The sequence below is a fragment of the Vidua chalybeata genome, chromosome 3, assembly GCF_026979565.1.
Source record: "Vidua chalybeata isolate OUT-0048 chromosome 3, bVidCha1 merged haplotype, whole genome shotgun sequence".
NCBI lineage: Eukaryota > Metazoa > Chordata > Aves > Passeriformes > Viduidae > Vidua > Vidua chalybeata.
The window spans coordinates 41,807,063-41,830,822 of NC_071532.1; the positions used below are offsets into that span (position 1 = coordinate 41,807,063).

General features: G+C 36.5%; 1 protein-coding gene across 1 annotated transcript in view; it reads left to right on the forward strand.

The window, feature by feature from the left end:
* Positions 1–23,760, forward strand: part of GALNT2 (polypeptide N-acetylgalactosaminyltransferase 2) — an 89,887-nt gene that overhangs the window by 49,458 nt on the left and 16,669 nt on the right. Inside the window, exons 2-8 of the mRNA XM_053939315.1 lie at positions 1,976–2,066; positions 3,906–4,059; positions 9,074–9,172; positions 9,733–9,800; positions 10,697–10,762; positions 13,746–13,867; positions 20,618–20,705. Coding sequence (XP_053795290.1) covers positions 1,976–2,066; positions 3,906–4,059; positions 9,074–9,172; positions 9,733–9,800; positions 10,697–10,762; positions 13,746–13,867; positions 20,618–20,705 — 688 coding nt within the window. The remainder of the gene's footprint in view (positions 1–1,975; positions 2,067–3,905; positions 4,060–9,073; positions 9,173–9,732; positions 9,801–10,696; positions 10,763–13,745; positions 13,868–20,617; positions 20,706–23,760) is intronic.

Consider the following 23,760-nt stretch of genomic DNA (forward strand, 5'->3'; position numbering starts at 1 on the left):
AGGAGAAACTCTTGCATTATTGGTTTTATTGTTATTATTACTACTGTTTAGCAGATGTTTTGCATTTATTTTTCAACTTACATGTTTTTTAGACTCATTACAGTCATCTGGAATAGTAAAGAGCTTTGCTGAAGCAGCTACAGTTGATACTTGGATTTCAGTGTTTCTGTAGTGTCTTCAAAATGGTGCACAAACCCAAATAATGAGTGTAATACAACTTTCTCAAAACACAGAAAGTATCTATTTCACTGTGCTGGTGGGACTCAGTGCACAGTGACATATAATTTCCCTCATCAGTGTGAGTCATAAACATTTTCTTGAAATATGTTATGTGGTTTTAGGAGTGTGTTTTTGTGTTAGTGTGGGTTTTCTTTGGTGTTTTTTTGTTTGTTTATTTGTTTTTTGTTGTTGTTGTCCTAAAGCTTTCTCTAAGCAGAGGTATCAATTGATGTCCACAAGGCACAGTAGCCCAGAGCATGTACCAACATGATGATATAAGAACCTGTTAAAATTACATCTCTCTGGGATCCTTGATCCATGATGCTATGAAAAGCATGCATTAATAATACTCAGTTTTTAACTGATTTAGCTGTATTTCTCAGGGAGGGAAAAAAAAGCATCGGTATTTAGTTTTTAATTTCAGTATTTTAGAAATCTGTTGCCTTTTTTCAACATATTTCTAACCATTATTTCTAACTATTAGTGCCAACTTAGCACTCAGAGACTTAAGCTGAATTTACATTGGAAAATTCTGAGATGCCTGGGGACAAGCTGAAATGGTATCATTTGTGGTTGAAATGTTCCCCAGCATAACTTAGGCCTGTTCCAACTGCTTACTATTCCATCAAAGAATTCCCCAAATGTGGCTTAGGAGCTGGGACAGCAGAGACATTTTCCAGTATGCACTTCATACACCGTCACTCTGATCTGGAGACTGTAAAATTCCTGTAAGAGATGAGAACTGTTCTGCATTGCTTGGCTTCAGTGCACTCCGTGATTAGTGTATGCATAGTATTGTATCTTCTTGCATTTTGTAGTAAAGGTCTTGTCTTTCTCAGGATAGTGCCAATATAAATGGGATATTCTCAGGACAGTCCCAATATAGATGGGACTCCTTTGGTGCAGATTTAGAAAAGGAAATGGAATTTCTTTTGGCAAGTGTGCAAGAACAACAGAAGCTGATGGCACTTAAATCAGTTGGCTAAGTGTAGTGTGCAAATTGGCATACAGTCCATGCAGTTGCTAGTTTCGTTTTGTTTTGAAGTTAGCTTCTTTTCCACTTCTTCCAAATGCATAATGGAGTAATTCCAGCTTCTTATTTTGTATTTCTGTGGTAATGAGAATGCAAAAATGTGGTGGTTGGGGTTCTATTTCTTTCCCTGTTGAAATGAAAATGAGATTTCAGGTTCAGAATAAATGCTGGAAATTGGAGGAGGGCGTTGGTGAAACTATTTGCCCCCCACCCATCTAAATCACCTCTGCATTCACAAATCCAGCAGAGTTGCCTGTGAAGCCCAGAATAAATGCCAATGAAATTAACACATGAAAATATTTTGAAAGTATTTTTCCAATAGTAAGGCTGCCATTCTGGATGTAATTGCTAGATTACCTGATTTCTCTTATCAAATAACTTTCTGTTTAGGCTGTTCCTTGTTAGAGCAGGGCTTACTTCAGATCTTGCTTAACCTTTTTGTCCGAGTAGCTCCTTGGAACATAACTGATAAAAAAAAGAATTCCATCCTTCCTAATAGATTTCCTTTTTTTTCTTTCAAAGAAGAATTTTTACATATGTTAATTGCGAAAGTCTGACTCAATTTTTGTTGTGCTTTCCAAGTAATGGATAGAATAATCATTATTTCTCTTAAAATCCTTGTTTTCTTGGACCACTCTAAGTTTAAAATCTGGAAAACCTAGTATACTTTGAAGACACAAAACTAAATTAAGATTCTTTTAAAGATTATGTACTTTTTTTCAGGAGGACCCAAATGATATTGACCCCAAAAGGAAAGAAGTGCGTGGCAATGATGTGGAGGACAAGGCACAAAGTGTGGAGACACTACCTCCAGGTATTACAGTAAGATTTGTTATGAAAGATCCATAGCCATAAAACATTTATCAGTGAAAGCCATAAAACACTGCAGTTGTTCTGATTCGCATAATTCTTTGTAGTTTGAAAGTGCTAGGATTATTTTAGCAACATGTACTTCTCTGTTCTTGTAGCTTCAGCATCCTTAAATCTTACCTGCTTCACTGCTCCTTTGAGATAAAACAATAGGGAGCATGGTTCTATGCTAGTATGCTTGTGTTGTCCTTCAATAGGTTTGAGATACTGTAAAAGCCTCTGGTAAAAAAGAAGTTCATTTCTCTTGGTGGATGATGTTGGCAGGCAACAGAAAAGTCACCTTGGGACTATTATTTTGACTGAAGATTCAGCCAAGGTTCATACTTTTTTAGTTTTTTTTCTAGCTTTTGATTTGGCAGATTTTCCTAACTGTGCTGCTGGTGTAATTTATTTTTTCCTCATACTTGCTCAGTATTTGTCACATGCTGGAAAATAGCAGAGCAATGTGATTTTTATTTTGTTTGAGTGAAATCCTCATGCCTTGAGGATGAGTTAGGAAAATTAAGTGTTAAGGAATCTTCATTTCATGTGAATGCTTCCATAAACTAATTTTGCTCCTTAACTGTTTCGCATTAATGAGATTTCATATATCGCTACAATTGACATACTAAAGCATACAGAAAAACAAAAATTGAATTTGAATATTTTACACAATTAAAAAAGTTTAACCACAACTGCTAATGAGATAGCATCACAGGTTTTGCTTCACTTCTATGAATCCTCGTGTTTTGCTTACAAATATGTCTTGGCCAAACATTTGAAATACTATGAATTCTTGCAGAAAGAACTAACCAAGGCAAGCTTTCTTTTAAGCAGCTGGCAACGTCCATCCCCAGGAACATGTGAAGTATGATTTTTCTTTTTCAGTCATAGGCTCTCCAGATACAGTATAAGCTCTTTGCTATTGATGCCTTTTTTCTGTAGTCTTTGGCCTACCTTAACTTAGCTTCTGTTTGGAGAAGGGAAACAAGACTGGTTACCTGTGTATACCTTTTTGGCAAAGTGTTTACTTTGTGTATGTATTGAGAAAAAAATCCCCAAAAGTTGAAGAGCCTGGCTTATTTAACTCTGTTTCTGGCAGATCTTCTCAGGTATTTTTTCTGCTTAACAGAACTGTCTACAAATTTTGTTTCTAGGGTTAGATCAGCCAATTTTGCACCTTCCAGCAGTTCTTATTTCCCTTTTTTGGAATGTTTATGTATTCTGGACCAAACTTTATACTTCCCCAATGGCCTTAAGTAACCTGTTTGAATATTAAAGGGAGTGGGAAGTGTCACAAGTTGGAAAAAGGAGCTATCAGAAGCTGGAAGGGTTGAAACTAGAAGTAAGATTAAGTGTGAAGTAGAGCAGGTCATGGCTTTTTTCATTTCATATGTTGATTAGTGGTCTCATATGGCCTGATGTAACAGACAGGAGAATTGTTACTGCAAAGTAGTATTAGAGTCTGGAATCAAAGATTAAAGATGTCACAGACAGAACTATACACCCTTAAATCAGTATTTTCTTTATTTTCAGTTAATATAGGCAAACTTCTGAATCCATGTGGCAGTGAAGCTTGGTATTCATATTTCTGCGGATTCTTTGCATTGTTTTAAAAATTTGATACTAATTTGTAGGATAGTCTAGACAAATTTAATATGCAAAAGTGAGTTTTGATGTTACACAGTTAACAGTACTGTTGAAGTTTAATTACTTAATTTTCATGAATTGTGTTTGGATTACTGAGTGTTTTTCCTTAAATCATGAATATTAAACCAGATATTTTCCTGTTTTTCTATTGTAGGAAAAGTTCGGTGGCAAGACTTTCATCAGGATGCCTATGTTGGCGCTACCGTGGTGCGATCTGGCCAGGATCCGTACGCGCGGAATAAGTTCAATCAGGTGGAAAGCGACAAACTGCGAATGGACCGAAGCATTCCTGACACTAGGCATGATCAGTAAGTGCCAAACTGAGCCATGCTGGCTTGGAATAGCCTTTCTGTATTTATCGCTTTTGAGCTGCTTTTTTTGAAGCAGGAGTTCTCCAGCTTTAGAAGGGACAGTAACAGTAAACTCCCTGATCCTTGAACAGTGGGTTAAGTTATTCAAACTTATTCAAGTTTTTCTGTTTCCAGGACTTCCATCAGTGTGTATTATATATCCAAACTGGTGCTGCATTTCAGTCTTTCTTTGTTCCTGTTTATGTGGTGGCATTTCTTGGTTTCTACATTTGTAAGTCACTTTCACAGTGAGGATGATCAAACAGTGGAGCAGGTTGCCCAGAGAGGGTGTGAAGTCTCCAGGCTTAGGGATATTCAAAGCTCAGTGCAGAGCCTGCTGTAGCAGGCACTGCTTTGAGGGAACTTGGGCTCAGAGATCTCCAGGGCCACTTTGGATCTCAGTGACTCTGTGATTCTGTTTGTATGTGATGATTGTCAACGCTAAACCTAAAGGAATCAATTTATTCACATCCTGGTAAACATAGGATGGAATTATACTTCAGGCTGCTTGTGCAGTTTCAGGAAACAGTACACTTCACAGTAAGGAAAGATAATTTACTACTGGTTAAAGGAAACCTTAATTTTAAAAATGATTTAATTACTTCCATGAGTCTTGCTTAAAAAAAGTTGCTCGTTAGGACTTCTTAACTTGAAAATACAAAACCAGGTTTGGTTTTAAAAACTAGGCAAGCCAATCTTGAAACATAAAATTAGCCAACCATGTGTGGTTAATTTGCATAACTAATTCTACAGTTAGGATGAATGTACATTCACAGATTGATAAGTAGAAGAAGCGGAAAAAGACACCAGAAGAGGAGAGAAAAAAGGAAGGTTCCTGTTTTTTCCCATAAAGGTCTTTAATCAGAAATGGTCTAGTGAAGAAAATTTGTATAGAAATCAGTAATTTTTGTATAAAAGTGTGGGTTTAGGTTTCTTTATGCAAAGTATTTGTAGATGAAGTAAAGCAAGTAATTTGTTGTTAATTGCATGTCAAAGTAGGAAGAATCTGGTGTTTCACTTGTTGCCAAGAAGGCAGTGAAAAGCACAATGCCAGTGATGTTGTACTGAGGAGTTTAAAATTACTTTTGAGTTTTCTTCATAGTGTATACTTTTTCCCCACAAGAAAGGTATTCTAACTTTTTAGGTCAGATTCTTTTCCAAGAGATCAAACTCAACTACCAAATTTTAGAAGTTTCTATGATTCAGATATGCTGAATTTGGAATTTTTTAGATACCTAATAACCTTGGGGAGGGAGAGGGGCACGTCTCTAAAGACAAAGGCTGTCCTTTGAGAATAACTTAAATAAGAGAAACGTCAGGAGATAAATTATATTGCAATGGCCATGTTTTCTTTTAACTGTTAACCTTGTTATTATATGCTGACTTGCTTAAGTGTTTCCGCTAAAAAGAGCTGGAAAAGAACCCAGAGAGAGAGATGTTACTGGGGAAAGGCTGTATCTGAGCTGGGATTATTACTTAGTCTGTGCCATGGAGCAGATTTAAGTGCCTATCAGTCTGTGGATAGTCAACTTTTAAAGAAAAAATGAACGAAACAGAAAATCAAACTGAAGCAATCATTCTTTCAAGCTGTTCTTAATGAGTTCCCTGTCATGTTGAATTTAATTTTCATTCTATTTTGGGCAGAATTTTCACTGCAAAAGCTGAAAAAGCTGCATGAAATATTTTTTTGGGAAGTGTGCAATGAAAAGAACAAAAGCAATAGCCAAAGGAAGAAGAATATCTGAGCACGAGACACTTTGAAGCATGTTAGTTTCTATAAAATTGAAGGCAACTGGGTTGAGATTAAGATCTCTTGTGGAGCTGTTGCAATCTTCTTTAAGGAAAGAAGCTTGGGTGAGGAAGTACTTTGTTTCTTCTTAAGTTATTAATTGTTAGTAATTGGATTGATATGTCCAAGAGGCTTATTGACTAAAAAAATTACATAGCAAAATTTTTTAATTGCTAGAATTAAAATGAAAATTGAAATTTTCTAGACTGTTTAGAAGCAGTTTATCAGGATTCTGCATGAGATATGTAGATGTGAGTGTAACTATGCATCTTTTAATACTATATTGTTAAGTCTTTTTTTACATCATACAAACTCTTACAAGCAGGAAGACAAAAGTTTTCCTCATGTTTTTTGTGAAAGCCTGCCAGCAGTACCACCAGACCCTTTTTTTCATTTTAGCTGCTTGCCTTTGTTTTAAGCAAAAGGAAGAAGGGAAAAACAGGCAGATACAACATAAGAATGGAAGTGGAGAGTACTCTGAGCAGGAACATGGATTCTCACTCCAGCTGATGCTCACAACTACCACTTGCAAAAGTCTAAGAAACCTCTTCCTTTTGTTTCATGGTAGATTTCGGAGATCCAGAAAGTGACAAGTGGGTGTCACAGATGTAATAGCAAACTCGTAGAGCTGTCCTTCTTTCAGTTTAAAATACTTCCCGCAAGTGGGATAAAGGATTAAATATTCTGTGTTTTTTGTGGACCAATGTTCCCCATGTATGCTTTGGACTAGTGATTTCTGATCACATCTTCTCACTGATGTGTTGTGATGATTTTTAGGAATTACTGTCAAGTACTATAGCTGCACTAAGCTGTTTTTGCTGTCATTTGGCACCTATTAGAAGCTTAAGACCTCGCACTCAAGTTTTATTCTTAAGTAGAGAAGAAACAAACTTTCTTGTGTCTTTAGTACCAGTTGAAGTGAATGAATGTTCTCCTTGCACTGGTTAAAATGTATATTTCTGTCAAAAAGTGGTTTCAAACAAATCACAGAGGTTTTGGGAAAAATTGTTAATTAAATTAACCAGTCCAAATCTCTGGGGGAAGGAATGTACTTTTCATGTTTTAACTGATTTTACTGACCTATGTTAAACATTGAAGGTCTTGATTGAAATTTTCAGTTCAAGTTCTATCTTAACTAAATGTATTTTCTTACTCTGCATGTAAAATTGAGTTGCTGTAGCTTGAGGAGACAAAGTTTAGTCTTTGTGCCAAAAATCATGACATTGTTTCTTGCGTTTGAATTTTAACTGTGGCCCTGTTGACGCAGCAGAGTAGGAGGAAGACTGATACTGGGTCAGTTAAAGCAGGGATTTGTGAAGAGCTGAAAACAGTAATACTTGATGAAACATTCCTCCCGTTTTATTTGGAAGTCTAGAAGTCTTATTTCTCCCTCAGAAATACACAGTAGTGCTCTTCTCTTGAGTTTTCTTAAAATTGAGAGGCTTCATTGCCTTGAGTAATTCCCCCTAATATGTGATCTGGCTCAAGTACTCTCTTCTGCAAAGAGATCAATATAAGTTTAATGTGACTTTTAAATTATTCTAATGCAAGTGCTTCGTGCGATAATTGTGTGCACAGTAGCTCTGTCCTCTGTGGGTATTTTGAAAGCTATCAGGATAAAGAATATCTTCTTAGGCACTGTAGACTTTGGAGTATAATAATTGCATGTCTTTTAGCTGTCTAGATGAATTGCCAGAAGTTCACACTAGAGAAGCTACTCTTTATTTTTCAGGAACGCAGGCATTTGAGATTTATTCGTTCCACACTGGGCACTAGTGACAAAGCCATCTTGTACGCCCACCACAAAGGCAGAGACAGCCCTGCTAATCTGGCACAACAGTTGTAGGCTTGGCATAGACTGTTTTTATTCAGAGCCAAGTGAGGTCACTGCAGCATGATAATGTTTTGTTTCATGCAGACACTGTGTGTGACGCTATGGTTGTGTTGTATCAAAAATACCACAGGTTTTTGCGTTGTTGTAGGGTGGGCCAGGGGAAGAGGGAGATTACTGCTTGCTCCCTGATTCCAAAAAGTTGGAGGTTGCATTGTTTATGGTGCATGTTGCAGATGTTTAATCAGGTGTGGAGTGGGCTTTTATACAGGCAGAAGCCTGGTTTTAGAAGTGTGGGTGGCAAACTTCTCTTAAAAACTGGTCTGATTAATACCGCACAGAGTACATAAATTGAATTGCTGAAATAAGTACTGTAATGAATAACTGAATTTGCTACAGGTGTATGCTAGTTGGGTTTATTCTTTCTGAAGACAGCTAGGCCTGTTAAAACTCTCCCCTTAGTTAAAGGATATGGAAGAAATACATCATTGGTGTGTGTCACTGCACAAATGGCAATCAGTATCATGGCTTGTCACTTTGTAATGCTTTTGGCATAAACTCAATATACATTGTTTTCTAGAACTGTTAGTTTCTAATACAATGAGCATAATATCTTTTTTATGTTTATTTTATTAGATTAAATAGCTTAACTGTATGTAGTCCTGAAGGAAGCATTTTGGGATTTGCTTCTTTTTGCTTATTATATTAACTTCAGGTTTCTAGAGGTGATGAAAAATGAGTTGACATAGATGGAATATTTATTATCTTTATGGTTTGGAAGGATATGGTTCTGTGTTTAGTTGGCTTAGCATTGTCACAGCTAGCTCTGTTCTTCAAATTCTGAATGTTATGATCCTTACAAGTTCTCATTAGGTTAGAAACTAGTTTTATCTATGAGCAAGGCCAGGTTACAGAAGCTTTAAAAATAAAGGGAGAAGTGGACACATGCCATTCTAAAGAAGAAACATATGGTAGCCCTGTGAATCTGTGCATTTTCTTTAAAAATATGCATATTTCCTTGGATGTATTGCATGCTTTTAGTGTAAAAGAAGGGCTCTGGTTTCATACTCAGCTGCACAAAAGACATTTGACATAATGCAATGATGATGGCCTGGTGGCTTGTCTGAACCTGCCCATATCTGCCACTGACTTTTTAGGCTTTCGTGTACTAAAACAGCTGCCAAAAGTGTCAAAAGACAGGTTGATTATAATTTCACTTGAAAACAAGCTATTTTGTTCTTCTTAGGCAGCATGTCTATAAGTTTAATAGATAATTGCTTTGTAATGAAGGCCATCTACAAAGCCTGGGATATAAAAGTTATGTTGAAATGACAAGGTATTTTTTATTTCAGGTGCCAAAGGAAACAATGGCGGATAGACTTGCCAGCCACTAGTGTGGTGATCACCTTTCATAATGAGGCAAGATCTGCTTTGCTTCGAACCGTTGTCAGGTATGCATAAGAGAGCCTAATTTTTCTTTAAGGCCATTCCTTTCTGTCGGCTTGTGATAAGAAAGGGAAGTAACAACCCATTATTGAACTGTTCTGAACTATTTGCAGAGGAAAAGGTAAGTTTTAATTTACAGTTCTTACATCCTGAAATAGTAATGTTAAACAAAATTGCTCACCTTAACTAAAATACATGAAACTAAGGGACTGATTATCAGATGATGTTTGGAGGCTGGCTGTTCCAAGAAAACAGGGTAGATGGATTCCCAGGTGATTTTTGACTCAAAGGTATCTGCAAAAGTTCCATGTTGGACATTGTCTAATGCACAGAGTTCTGGGGGCTGGACTAGTGGGGGTGGGGGAGGTAGGGAGACAGGGAAAAAGGAACACACAAAATTATACATGTGCCTCTTCATACTTTTTGTAAGTACAGGCTAACAGCTGTTATTGAAAGTAACATCCTGTGCTAGGTTCTACTGCAACTTAACTAAGTAACTGCTTTTCTGACATTATTATGGAAAATTAATACTTCTGGAATGCTTTTTTGTTTTGGTCTCTTTCAGTGTCCTTAAAAAAAGTCCATCACATCTTATTAAGGAAATCATACTAGTGGATGACTACAGTAATGATCGTAAGTACTTTTACAGGATCCTACCTTACAGTGCTTATTCTGGTAAGATTTCCTGATGCTGATAGGCGACTCAGTTGAGAATAGGACACATGAATAGGAGTTTGTAGAGACTCGGCCATAACCAGGTCTTAACTTTTCCATATCTGTCATCGTTGAAATGTGAAATCTCTATAAATATTTCCAGTATATCTTGTCCTTCACCTAACAGGAAATAATAAGAGTGTATCTTTAAAAAGAGCCTTTTCATATTATGTTATCTTAAGTAAAAATAAAACCCATGGTGCTTGCAACAAATGTTTTTGTAGCGCCATTTTAAATGAATGCCTGTCTCCATCAGTCTCTCAGAAAAAATCTTACTGAATGTAAAATAAGTCAGTGTCTTGTAGGTACTAGTGTATCATGACAGAAGTTTAAACAATTGAAATGGACCTCAGAGTAATATGTCTTAGAAGAAGCTAATGTATATATTTGCATTAATACTTTTGCTAATACTAGCTTAGCTCAGGTTTGTCTTAATGTTGGTTAGAAAGTGAGCTTTCTTATAGGCAAAGAAAGCAGTTTATTTAATCTTATGGAAGTTTTTTCTCTCTATGCAATGTAGAAACTGTCCAAAGTAAGCAAAGAGAAAATAGTTAAATAAAATTATTTCAGGACTGTAAAATTAAGCTAGCTTTAAGTAACATGGTGAAGGTAGTAATTTCTTAGCCTGGTAATTTTTCTTTATTTCTTGTGAGATGATAACTAATTATGACCACAAACATTTTCACCTACAGAGTTTTTGTTTTCTTTGAAGATGGCCTCTCTTCTGATATAGAGTATTGGATGCTAAACTGGTTCTCATCACTTGATTTTTTTCTTTATTTTTAAAATTCTTATATTTATTTATTTTTTTTAAGCTGATGATGGGGCTCTCTTGGGAAAAATTGAAAAAGTACGGGTTCTTCGAAATGATCGGCGAGAAGGTAGGCTTAATTTTAAGGAAGTAAGATACGAATTCCACTATGCTGCCTTATCTGTAAGTTTTCATCAAGTCTTTTAAAGGACCATTCTGCTTTACTTTCCTTATTGGAAGAGAGATCTTCACTTTATAAATCTACTAGTAGAAGGAATAAAAAAAGTATTTGTGTAGTAAAAACAATAATTGTGATTGTTTCTATATTGTTCTCTGCACAATTGCCCATTGTTGGCTTTTACAGTGTGAGCTTCCTTCAGGGATTGCATTAATCTTCAACTTTTCCTTTCTCTTCCTGCACTGAATCCTTAGTTAAGCTGCTTCCATAGTACACAAGGTCTCACTGTAAAATGTATCTGTTTGAAATGAAGCAGCTTAAAAATGGCCCTCTTTTTTTGCTGGTTTCCCTATTAGATATAATTTTATGGATTTAGTTGATGGACAGCTGGACAAACAATTTGCTTTGACTTGAGTGTTTGAGTAACCAGGAGGACTGGGACCAAGTATGCTGGTTTTTCTGAAGCCAATGTGCCCTGTAACAAATTTGTCTTACATTTGTATTTTCTTCTACTTTGCTTTGTAAACTATGGTCTCACATCACTGAGCCCTTCAGTCAGCAGTTCACTGACAGTGGAGTTTAAAGTATTAGATACAGGCAACTGTTATTCTACAGCTGTTTGAAATAATAACTGAGATTTGACAATTGAAATAGCTGACTGAATTAGCACATATGTGCTTGCTAATTTTTATAAGCTGTATCTTCTAGACTGCTGGCCTGGCCTAGGGAAGAGCTGGAATCATTAGATTGTCAGGAATTGGAAACAACATGCACAAAACATGTGTTGCCCCATAATTAAAGTTAGTGCAATAATTGATGGGTTCTTAGTGTTTAAATATTCTGTTTGGAATATGTGAACTTGTGAACAAAGGCTTATTAGGAAAGCAGGTCTTTTATGACTTGCTGTGGTTGCCAGGTTCTGAGTACATTAATGTCATTTTTCAGTGTATAATTTGAAGATGGAGATAGCAGTAAGGGAAAAAACAGAATGAAATAACGCATTTTTGATGTTTGTTTCTTTTAGTGATTTTAAATATTAATTTGAGAGGCATATACAAATACATGCTTAGGACTGTACATCAGTATATCTGAAAATTAAATATAATTTGACAAATCTATTATGTCAGAAGAGAACAACTGTTTGCAGATAGAAGACAGAGTATTAGCTTGTATCTTTCTAAGATTAAGATTAAATATTACACATACAAATTAAAATGTAAGAGAATTGGTGAAATCAATCAATGTGTAGGGTGCTTGTTCATACTAAGTAGTATGAACAATAGAGGAAAGCAATGTGTTTTAAAACAAAAGTTAAAGTGAAGAGATGGTGTCAGTGAAGAGGATGACATTAACTGCCTTTCTTTCAGAAATAAATATTAGTAGCAATTAGTCGGATCTCTAGTACCAGAATTTGTTATGGGAACAGATGTGTTTGAGGGTGTGGTAGTCCATAGAATAAATGTTCAGTGGAACCTTTTCAGCTCTATTCATCATAAGCCTGAATATGATTGTGGAGGACTCAATGACCAAAGTGCTCACATCCATTTTTTTTAAACTCTGAAATTAGAAACACTATTGTGTGTTTTCTGTAGAATTAAAGTAAGACAGTAGGCTTTTCAACAATATTATTTAGAAATAATAAACTCTGGGGGGAGGAATTTGAGAAGTTAAAAAAAAGAAAGTATAGCGATAGTGTTTGAGGAATGGTTTGATGTGGAAAAAACTGAACAGAACAGATTCAAAGGCTGAAATTAAGGCACCAGCACTAAGTCAGTGAGGTACAGGTAGATGACAGTGTGCCACAGATAAAAGGTAAAATGTTGGAGAGCCATTGCACAACATGTATCTGGAACTATGCTCACACTTGAAATAAGAAATAGGAAAAGGATCTTGATGGGGCTGTTATTGAATGTTGGTCGGAGCAAACAAGCTTTTCCTCTTAAGCATCTTGTATTCTGTTGGCATAGTCATGTTTTGCATATTTATTTTGTAAAGAGAGGAGTAAGTAACAGGCTTGACTCTTATACAGTATTTCAGTAGGAGGGGGGGAAATGCCCAAACAAACCAGAACAGATTTAGTGGGAAACAATCAAGAAAGAAAAAAAAAAAAAAAACCAACAAAACTAGACTTGGCTTTGGTCTCACATGACAAAAAGTAGTCAACAAATTTCTGAATAGTAGTAGAAAAAAGTAGGGAGGAAATCTGCAAAGGAATGGGAGGAAGCTTGCTATGTGTGTGTATATATAGCAAGGGAAGGAGCAGGGTGAATCAGTGAGGGTATCTATGTAATTGAGACATAGAGAAGAGAAAAACTTTTTGGTTTTGCCGGAAGTTTCTGCCTAAAGATACCTGTTTAGAACAGACAAACAGCAAAACAAGAGAATGGCTGTAGTCACAGAGGAAAGACAAATGGATTGGGGTAAGACTCTCAGATAGGAATTAATGAAGCATGGTTATTTCCTGAAGAAGTTCATAGAAGAGTGCAGACTCTGGTAAGTACTAAGATGGGGGGTGGCAAAAAGGTGGGGAGGGTAAGTTAATGATAGTGCTTTCCTTAGTTGCATAATAGAACTTCAGGAGACATACATTGTTTTCAGGTCCAGTCTTAAGTAAGATTTATTGGTGTAAATACCACTTAGAGTAATGCAGACTCATCTGTATTTGTGTATCACTTGTTTTGAAAAAGGTACTTTGCTTCTTCTACTTAAATCTGATGGAAACCTGTAGAGTGCAATAGGTTGGGCACTTGCAGGCTGTTTGGTATGAAGTCATTTCACTGAATTCTTAACGAGCATCTGATTTTGATAACGGAACTTGTGTATTTGCCCCGTCTGAGTAATTTAACTAATTACTAACTTAGAATGCAATAGTTTCTTACTACTGTTGATTGTTTTCCCCAGGAAGTACTCAAAACTTTTTATCTTTACTTCTCAGGCCTGATGCGCTCCCGTGTCAGAGGGGCAGATGCAGCACAAGCCAAAGTGTTGACCTTCCTGGATAGTCACTGTGAGTGCAATGAACACTGGCTGGAACCACTTTTGGAAAGAGTAGCTGAGGTTAGTAAAGAGCTGTAAAGTAATTTCCTGAAGAAGCAGGTTTTAAATTTTAAAGCCATCTGGTTTATACTAGATAAATTTTATTCATTTTCCTAAGGAAGTCTTTTCTCTGATTTAAGATGATGGAAATCTCAATTGGAGTGTTCTGTGATTAAAACATATTTTTGTTCATTTAATCTGTGAACACAGGAACATAAAATGTGAATATTTGCAAGTAATTCAAATATATGCTTTCTTAGTTTTTTGGGGACTGCCTCAGTAAGCTGAAAAATCTTTAGAGCAAAGTATGATTCTCCTCTACCAATATCATCTCGATGTGATTCAGTTTACCTGAATCTTTATACCTCATTAAGATTCAATGTGATAATAGGAGAGCGGATGACTTGTGAAACCAAAATTCTCATGGTAACTAGCAGGAGCTAGAGGCTCTCAGCATCTATGAAAATGATGCTTAGTCTGTGTCCTGGAAAAGCAATTGAGAGTGAAATTATATGGTTTTCTCCAGGGGTTGGTTATACTTGTTAACTTGCTCTGGAAGAACTCAGTTGAAGTGGAAATTAAATGATGTGTTATTCCAAAAAAGCACTGAGAAACACTCAAGACAACAGGGTTTTTATTCTTTCTTAATTGCATTCCCTTTCTGGAAAGCTAGTCTTCCAGGAAAGGTTTGGTTCCAGAATGCTTCTGATCAAAATGGTTTTGCTAAGCTACTCTGTTTGGTTAATGCCCACTTATCCACCTTATGCTTTCCTTTGCATTCCCCATTTTTACTCTTTCTTAATTGCATTCCCTTTTTGGAAAGCTGGTCTTCCAGGAAAGTTTTGGTTCCAGAATGCTTCTGATCAAAATGGTTTTGCTAAGCTACTCTGTTTGGTTAATGCCCAGTTCTTCACTTTTCCACCTTATGCTTTCCTTTGTATTCCCCAAAAACAGAAAGGGGGAGAGAGAAGGAAGTAAACCCCATATACTCAGTATGCCCATGAAGAAGCTATCAACTGATGACTGATTTTCTTTATTCTGTTTGGTTCCCTGATGCTTTTAGAATCATAAAATCATATAGGTTGGAAATGACATTTAAGATTGAGTCCAGCTGTTACCCAAGCACTTGCCAAGCCCGTTATTAAACCATATCCCTGAAGTGCCACATCTACACATCTCTTAAATAAATACCTCCAGGGACTGTGACCCCTCCACTTCCCTGGGCAGTCTGTTCCCATGTTTGACCACTCTTTCAGTGAAGAAATTTTTCCTAATACACAATCCAAATGTCTGTGATGTAACTTAAGGCTATTTCCTCTTTCCTATGCTTGTTACTTTTAATAAGAGACTGATTCCCACCTTGCTTCCCAGCCTTCTGTGAGGTAGTTGTACAGAGTCATAAACTCTCCCCTGAGCCTCCTTTCTTCAGGCTAAACATCCTCAGCTCTTCCTCAAAAGGCTTCCCCTTCATAGCTCCCTGTTACTCTTCTCTGGACACACTCCAGCACCTCAATATCTTGGAGTAAGGAACCCAGAATGGGACACAGGATTTGGGGTGTGGCCCCAGTGGTGCCCAATACAAAGGGATGATCACTGCCCTGGTCCTGCTGGCCACACTGTTGCTGGTCCAGGCCAGGATGCCATTGACTTTCTTGGCCACCTGGGCACATGCTGGGTCATGTTCAGCTGATGTCAATCAGCATCCCAAATCCTGTAGTATTGCATGAAATTGTGACCCAAGTGCAGAACCTGGCACTTTGCCTTATTGAACCTCACAAAATTGGCCATAGCCTGTTATATTTAGTGGGTGTTCCAGAAATACTGCAAGTTGCCCAGGACACATCAGCAGTTGAAATCCTGTTTTGGAATAGAAATAACTAATCAGCTCAAACCTGGACACTGTTAAAGTACCTAGAGCCTACAAAGCCCTTGAGCAAGGATACCATAGTACTTCCTCTTATTTTTTTTTTTTACCCATCTAAAGTGTTGCAGCTTCCAGAAGGGTTGGGGGAATTTCTCTGTAATTATTAACTAGGAAAATAAATTTGAAGGCATAAAAATATATCTCTAAAAGAAGTGGAGAATGCTTGCAGCTAAAGCACTAATGAATTATAGGACATGGGAACTGTTTTCAGGCCTTTTGTGTAAACTATTTGAAGCATCTATTTATAAGCGAAGTGGTCGTTTTGGTCAGCAAAACCCTGCATTTGGTAAGACAGTTACTTGGTAATTTTCCCATTTCTCTTCTGTATGACTTTTTACAGCTCATACTCATTTATCTTTCTGAAACTGATATGGAATTTGAAAAAGTGTTACCTTTTCATTGTAACAGAATGTAAAACCTCTTATTGCTGGCAATTTTGTGAAGATCCATCATTGCATGGGGTGTATTAGGTTGGAGAAGCTGGTGCATATTTTGCTTTTTGCAGCAGCCACATTTTAGTGGCATGTGAATTATTAGATCCTTCAAAATTTGCTGCTTCCAATTGTCACCACAGTATACACTAATTGTGTGCCACTGAATAGTTTTCAGCTGTATGAATATATTTTTCTATTCTTAAAAGATTGATGTACTGTTAAATAAATTATGAATATAGAATTCCATTTAACTGTCATCTGCAAAGATTCCCAGCCAACAGCTATGGGTATTGAAAAAGCAGCTTTTAAGTTTTCTGGTTGTTCAAATAATTCAGGCCAGGTTAGTGTTTATATATTGTATATGATAGCTCTTTGTTATTTTAAATGGATTAATTCAGCTCACAGGGCAGACAGCATATGTTAGTTGATGTTAATTGGCAGCATTTTAGGATAGTCTCAGTGACAAGAAGCTGAATAGATGTGAACTCTTTTCTGCTCTGGCCTCACTGGTAACTTTTTTCAGGTCAAGGCTCCTATTCATGAATACTGTGTTTTCTGATAGGCAGCAAAATCTATTATATATCTGGTAGAAAGTGTGTTTTGTTCTTTTTTTTTCTTTCTGTTCCAGAATTGCCCCCTTGACATTTATGTCTGTTGGATTTTTAGTTGTGTGTGTTAAGATATAAGAATTTACAGCTTCCAAGAAATGGTCTGAATCAAGTCAGTTCTGCTGTACTCTATCTGATGTGCTATAACCACTTTAGAAAGCTCTGCCTCTGACACCTGAGATATCAAGCTTTCCTCCTGAATTGAAGCATGATCCATTCCGCAGTTTTCTTCTATAAGATGGTTTCCTGGTTAGGATATCTTCCTTTTTTCAGGAACTGTGTTTGCTTAGCATTTCTGGAGGGGGTCTGATTCTTCTAGGGACTTTTCTACAGCAATTTGAGCAAAAGCTCAATGCAGAAGCAACATACACACAGGATGACCACTTTAGAGTTCAGAATGTGTACTCATATAACCTAGAGCTGGTATATCTTTTGTTCCTTCCTGGAGAGTGTTTTTCTGCTTGATTCTTAAGACTACCTTTTATGCCCTCTAGATTTTTTTTGAGTGAATGTGATTAAATGAGGAGACAGTGGAGATTAATCCTTTGATTCCTCAAAAATGTCAGCATAGTAATAAGTACACAGAGTCCTGAAAGCACCTATAACTACAAGCAATTTTGTGGGCATTCATCTACTTGGCTTTTTCCTTTTCAAATTTCTCAACACTTTGACATTCTGTTCTTAGAATTCAGCAATTGTATGAGAAAAGTAAATTGAAAGATTCTGGTGCAGAACTGAACTAATCTGTTTTCATAGTGTAGCAGTAAATTATCACATTTAGGAAGGTATTTTTAAGCAAGGATGATATTAAAAGGAAGAAATAACTAAGATTAAGAAGTGAGATGTGGTTTGCTTTTTCATGTCTGTCTCAGATTTTTTTTTTTTACCTTAGTGAGTCTACTTTTAACTGACACAATGCTAAAAGGAAAGTATTTATGTTTTCTCTTAAGAGTGTTGTGAAGTTTAATCTTTGAAGTGTCTTGAGACTTTTAGAGGGGGGAAACAATGAATGCAGAATCTCGAGGATAATTTTTCATGGTTTATGAGAACAATATATAAAGTCTACCTCTCTAGAGTATTTGTAACTTCCTTATAAATTGTCAAGATGATGTGGTTTGCTACAAATTTTCAGGTGCTAGACACTTGCAGTGTTTGCAGGCTATTTCTTTTCATTATCTTCACCAAGAAGTATACAGATTTCCAGTTGCGCCTTCCATTAGAAGGCAAAAGATTTTCTACATTAAATTATCCTAAAGCAAGGTATTTATTTATCCATGGTGTGATTAAAGGGACCAGCTGCTTTTTAGTCTTTTAAATGAGTGAACTCTGTAATTTGGAGACCCACAAGCTGTCTTTCAGCAGTCTCTGCATTAACAACTTTCTAATGCTCTGCAAAGCATCACCTTAAGAATGTAGAAAGCTTTTTTCTGCTTTGCTACTGAGCAAATCCTGTAATTTCCAGTCACAGAAAGGCAGCACATTTCCAAGCCAACAATGTGAGGGTTATACATTGGACTGATTGCACTTTGCCTGGGTATTTGGCTGTCAGAGAAACAACTGGGACTTGTTTAAATATGTTAGGTATAGCAAGTAGTGTTAGTGTGGTGTTGCACCGATACTGATGGAAATAATCAGACCAGCAGTAAAAGGTCAGATGTATAGAGAGAACATGCTACCTGCTTATGCATCTTGGTGGAGATAAGCTGAAGCCTAAATGAAGCTCCGCCTAATGTGCCTGATAACTCGGGCAGCTTTTACCACCAGGTTCAACCTGCCCAAGTAGAACCATTTGAAAAAAAAACAAATCTTCTTCAAAAATACTTTTAGAGAGGGGCATAGATGAATAAGCTGTCTCAATTTCAGCTAAGGAATAAAAGAGAAAGAAAGGATGGATGTTTTCATTTTTGTATTTTATTCTCATAGGTATACTGTGAATAACTGGACAAGTCTATCTTCAGTCTCAGCAATCTTTATTTAAGGGAGTTTCCTAATTCTATCACTATATATAGAATGCCTAAAATGAGGGCATGGGTGCATCTAAAGCATTTCAGTGCTGTAGGAAGGTGTACATACACACACACACACACAGAGGACTTTGCAGTGAAGGTGCAGTAAATTGTAATTGCCTCCCAAGTACAACACAGTTAGCAAAACTGTGCCTTGCTTGCTGTCGCAAACATGGGCTTGAAGCTATCACTAGCAGAAACAGGAGCTAAAGATGTGATCAATGGGAGAATATGGCAGGTTTGCCTTTTTTGGTTTATATTTCTAGTTTTGATTTGCTTTAGACCAAATAAATTAATTTTTAGTAGGAGACCAGATTAGATGTCATATTACATTTCTCATAAAAGCAGATTTTTGGCCTGGGTGGCATAGCTGCAGTGATAGTAAAGGAAATGGAAGAAGCAATGTGTCGTCAGCTTTTCACTTATTCTTGAATTCTCTTGGGCTTGCTTGAATTCCTCTTTTGGGTGATACAGAAATTCATGACCTTTTGCTCACTCAGGCAGAATGACCTAATAGATGCCATTGTGTAATTAGATCTTACTTATTATCAGCAGAGATTGAATAGTTAAGGTTCAATAAAAAGAAAATGGATGTTAAAGGTTCTTATTGGACAAAGCAAAGCCTTTGTATAAGTTGGTTTTAAGTCTCTTCTTACGACCTCAAGCTATTTTCATACTAATTTGGTTGCAATCTGTTCTGTATAATACTGGTTAGTAAGGGGGATACACTGCTTGAACCACTGTTTAGAATATATGTGGTGTTGTTTCAAGACATAAAATAAATTCCTAAAATTGAGGTGTTTAGGCTGTATTTCTTTTAACCATGAAAACAGTTTCTCTATAATATGAGTTACCAAAATATCTCCTGTTTGTTCAAAACATTTTTTTTATATTCACAGATTTGATGATACGCTGTTTTGAAGTGATCTGCTCTCTGAATGATGTTAAATTGTGCAGCTCCAAACTTTTATTTTGAATTCAAGTAATAAGTCATGGAGACAAACTGGCTTAACCATAATACTGCATTTCCAACATTAGATGAGTCTTATTTTAGAACACTGAGGTCTTGTGATTCTGCTGGATAATGCATGTGAAGTTGTTGGAAAGATTTTTGTTCTTAAACTATTTTGGCAAAAACATCAGCTAAAATAATTAACATTGCTCAGAATAGTATATGAGACCATGGTTGGATAGAGGACTGTGTTTATCTGTACCACTGGAATCTTGACTGCTGGAGATTAATAGTATCCATGAGTTTCAGGTGCATTTAGGTTCTCTTTCCTATCTGAGTATCTGTAACTGAAGTGTGATTCTTCTAGTGTGAAATGGATTGGCATTAACCTAAGACCTTTCTGAGTGCAGAAAGGCCTAAGTGTCCCTTAAAGGTTGCAATAATAAGACTGTAGTCCACTGCATGGCTGGAGACTTGCTGTGAAAAATATGAATTGTCTGGATGCTTTTTTTTGCATTGTGTTTGAAAGTAAGCATGGAAGGGCTGTTTGCTTGACTGCCTTTAGAACCACAAGATTGCTGCCTTCTTCAAGAGCAAGTCAGACAAGGAGGATTACTGAATAAAAGTAGCCTAGAATAGAAAGAGGATTTCCAGTCATATCCTATGGTTTCTGCTATCTGAAGCAGTGCTAAGCAGTGCTATTCTCAGCACGGGCTCTTTGGAAGTAGGGGGAGAGCTGGGGAGACATGCTAATGAAATCCTGCTGAACTGTTCAACATCACATCCTGCCTGAATCTTTATATATTGATTTCATTATTTCAATATTACTTTCTAACATTTATTTTAGGACAAGACCAGAGTTGTGTCTCCTATTATTGATGTAATTAATATGGACAACTTCCAGTACGTGGGGGCGTCAGCTGATTTAAAAGGCGGTATGTACCTGTACTGGAATACAGACTTTAAAAAAACCCATCAAGAATCACAGCTCATAATCACTGCAGTTGTGGAATGGGCAATTAACATACTGTTCTTCCCTTTCCTAGATCTAGTTTCAAGTTCCATAGGTCACTTGCTTCTTGGCTTGGATTTTAATTGGCCTTATTGTTCTCTTCTTTAAAAGTTCATCTTTATTATACTAATTCTTATAAGTTTATGCTGCCTTTTAGCAATATGCAAGACTTGCTCCAAGGTTTGTAGGGTTGTGTAAATGTCTCAGAAAAAGCTAATAGCCAGAGCTTATGGTTCTCTTTTTAGATAACACAGGCTTTAATTGCTCACTAGTTTAGAAGCCCATCAACAATGCAGTGTCTATGAGGTTTTTTTCAAGATGCTGGTTTGCTTAAAAAAATAAACTCTTCTGAATAAGCAGAAGACTTTGGAATGTGTTTAAAAAAAATAGATGTTTGTCAGCCATGATCTGTAATTGTGAAAACACTCACATGTGGCCATGAAAATTTGTAGTGCTTATACCTTTGCCATTACTACAATTTCAATAGTCTGGGAAGTGTAAAGTATTGATAGCAAATAGCAAAAAAAAAAAAAAAAAGAAAAGGCTTTTGAAGCCCTAAATAAGAAAAAATTAAAAAATTATTATTATTCTCAGAGGGAGAGGGCAACTACATGCTAAACTCCTTACTTATTACAGATTTTTAAAACTTCTTTCAGTGCTAACAAGAATCTAATATTTAAAATAGCTATTCTCTACCCACTTACCCCCCCTTTTTAAACTGTTATTTGCAAATAATTGTTCCCACAACCCTGGAAACCGAACTGTCTGCATAAAAGGTGTAAAACAAGCCACAGTACAATAATTGAGTGCTGTTCTCACAGTGTCCTATCTTTTTCTGGACTTCCTGGAGTGAGGAAGGAAAAAGCAGTTTCCAATCTATTATTTTAGATTCTAGTCTCTGACTGGTCACCTAGGTTGTTGCAGTGAACTAAAATAAAAGCAATATTTGCATAATGTTGTATATGCTGCAAGTTCACCAGCAATCTGGAGGTGAGAGGTTCAATATCCTTTTAATTTAATGTTTTAAAATGACACCTCTGGTGCATATATTCACAGTGTCCTAATATATAGTTCTGTGCTATTGTGTGTGCCAGCATTATTAGACCTTAAGGCCTTTACCCAATCTATTCATTAAATATTACTTGCAGAAATCCTGATACCATTATATGGCTTTTATTGTTGTCTGCAGGAGGAGGAGGAGGAATTCTTTCTTTGAAGCCTTAGACTGGTTGCTGCTGGGTTCATGCTAAATTCTTCCCAAGTGAAGTGGGAGAGGATTGAGAGATTGTTTCACTTACAACTGCCCTTCATGCTTTTTTGAATCTGTTTCCTAATTCATTCATTCATTTATCTATTACTTTTTAGTACTCATTTTTTTCCTTTTGTACACAATGAGAGATGGGGTTTTTCATTTTTTTAAGGTACATGAATCCTACATACTTCTGATTGAGGAGTGAGAAACTGTCTTTTTTTAACTTTAATAAAAATTTTACACATATTAGTGTGCCAAGCTATTTGAGGGTCAGTTAAAATAGAAATAATATATTTCTTGTCAGTTCCCAAAAGACAGATTGCCATGTTAGAGGCACTAAGGCATTTGGCACCACAAGACACTTTCACTGGGGCCAAGTCTAAACATGGAAACCGAACTATGCTTTCAACATTAGGTACAGTGTCTGTGTGGCTGAAGCATGGAGAGTTGAAACAGCTGGGACAGCATTTGTGCCTGATCTGTCTCGAAAGGACTTAGTCACCTAAGACAAGCAACCTAGCAAATGGTACACACTTTTTTTCTAAGTGGACAAGTCTGGAGTAATTCCCAAGTCTGGCCAAAACTAAGTTCATGCATTTAATGTTACTGGCTCTTTATTTGGATTTTTGTTTTTTTTTTTTTTTTTTTTTTTTTTTTTTTTTTTTTTTTTTTTTGTTTGTTTTGTTTTGTTTTTTTTTTTTTTTTTTTTTTTTTTTGTTTTGGTGGTTGTTTGGTTTTTTTTGGTTGTTTTTTTTTTTTTTTTTAGGAGGGGTTTCCAAAACTGTTTATGCCACCCTGAGAAACACCACAATTACTGGAACAAGCTGTAGTTAACTGGGAGCTAATAATTTAATAATTTAGAGTATGCCTGTGATAAAGTTTACAATGGATGGAGTTTCATACTGGATATGCTCTGTGTTTAAAAGTACTCCTTTTACAGAGTTACAGATACTATCTCACTGAGTGCAGATTTTTCCCAGAGTCTGTGAAAATGGAGATGGAAAACCAGTTTTGAATAGGTAGAGACTTTATACACTTGTTCAGTTTGTGAGAGTGCTGTGTTCCAAAAGAGACCCCTTGTGTTCACTGGAGTACACAGTAACTGTCTCTCTCATTGCTGCTGCTGGAGGACAGTGCGTTTTTCAACTTCTGCCAGATGCAAGTAATTTTGCTGGCTATCTAGGTTGAAATGCGACTTTTAAACTGCTTGGAATTATTGGAACTCATTTTACTCTTCATGCTTTGCAGTACTGTGGGTTGTAGCCATTTTTCAGTTTTGCTACTTGGAGTTTTGGAGTAGTTTGACAGTCTTTCATTTTTACAGTGCAGTGCTTCATGAAATGCTCTTAACATGGAGAGGAGCTCCCATGCATGCTGTAAAGACTGTTCAGGGTAATTTCTGTATTGTGTGTGATAAGTATCTTGTGAGATAAAGTGAAAATTGCAGAGTTTTTAACTTCCTACATCAGTCATTGCTATGCACCTTTATGGATGCAGACAGGCAGTTTGTAGGGCTGTAATTGTTGTCTGTTTACATTAGCTTTTTTCTCCACTTCCCCACAATGTAATTGCTTTATTTTTATACTGGAGAATGAAAACTATTGACATCTGTGCACCAGAAATCTGGAAATGATTCATTACATGACCTCATAGGATCTAAATGTGTTTGGCAGCAGGCAGAGTGTACTAGGCTGATTTGCTAGGTGTACTGGGAGATGGCTATGGG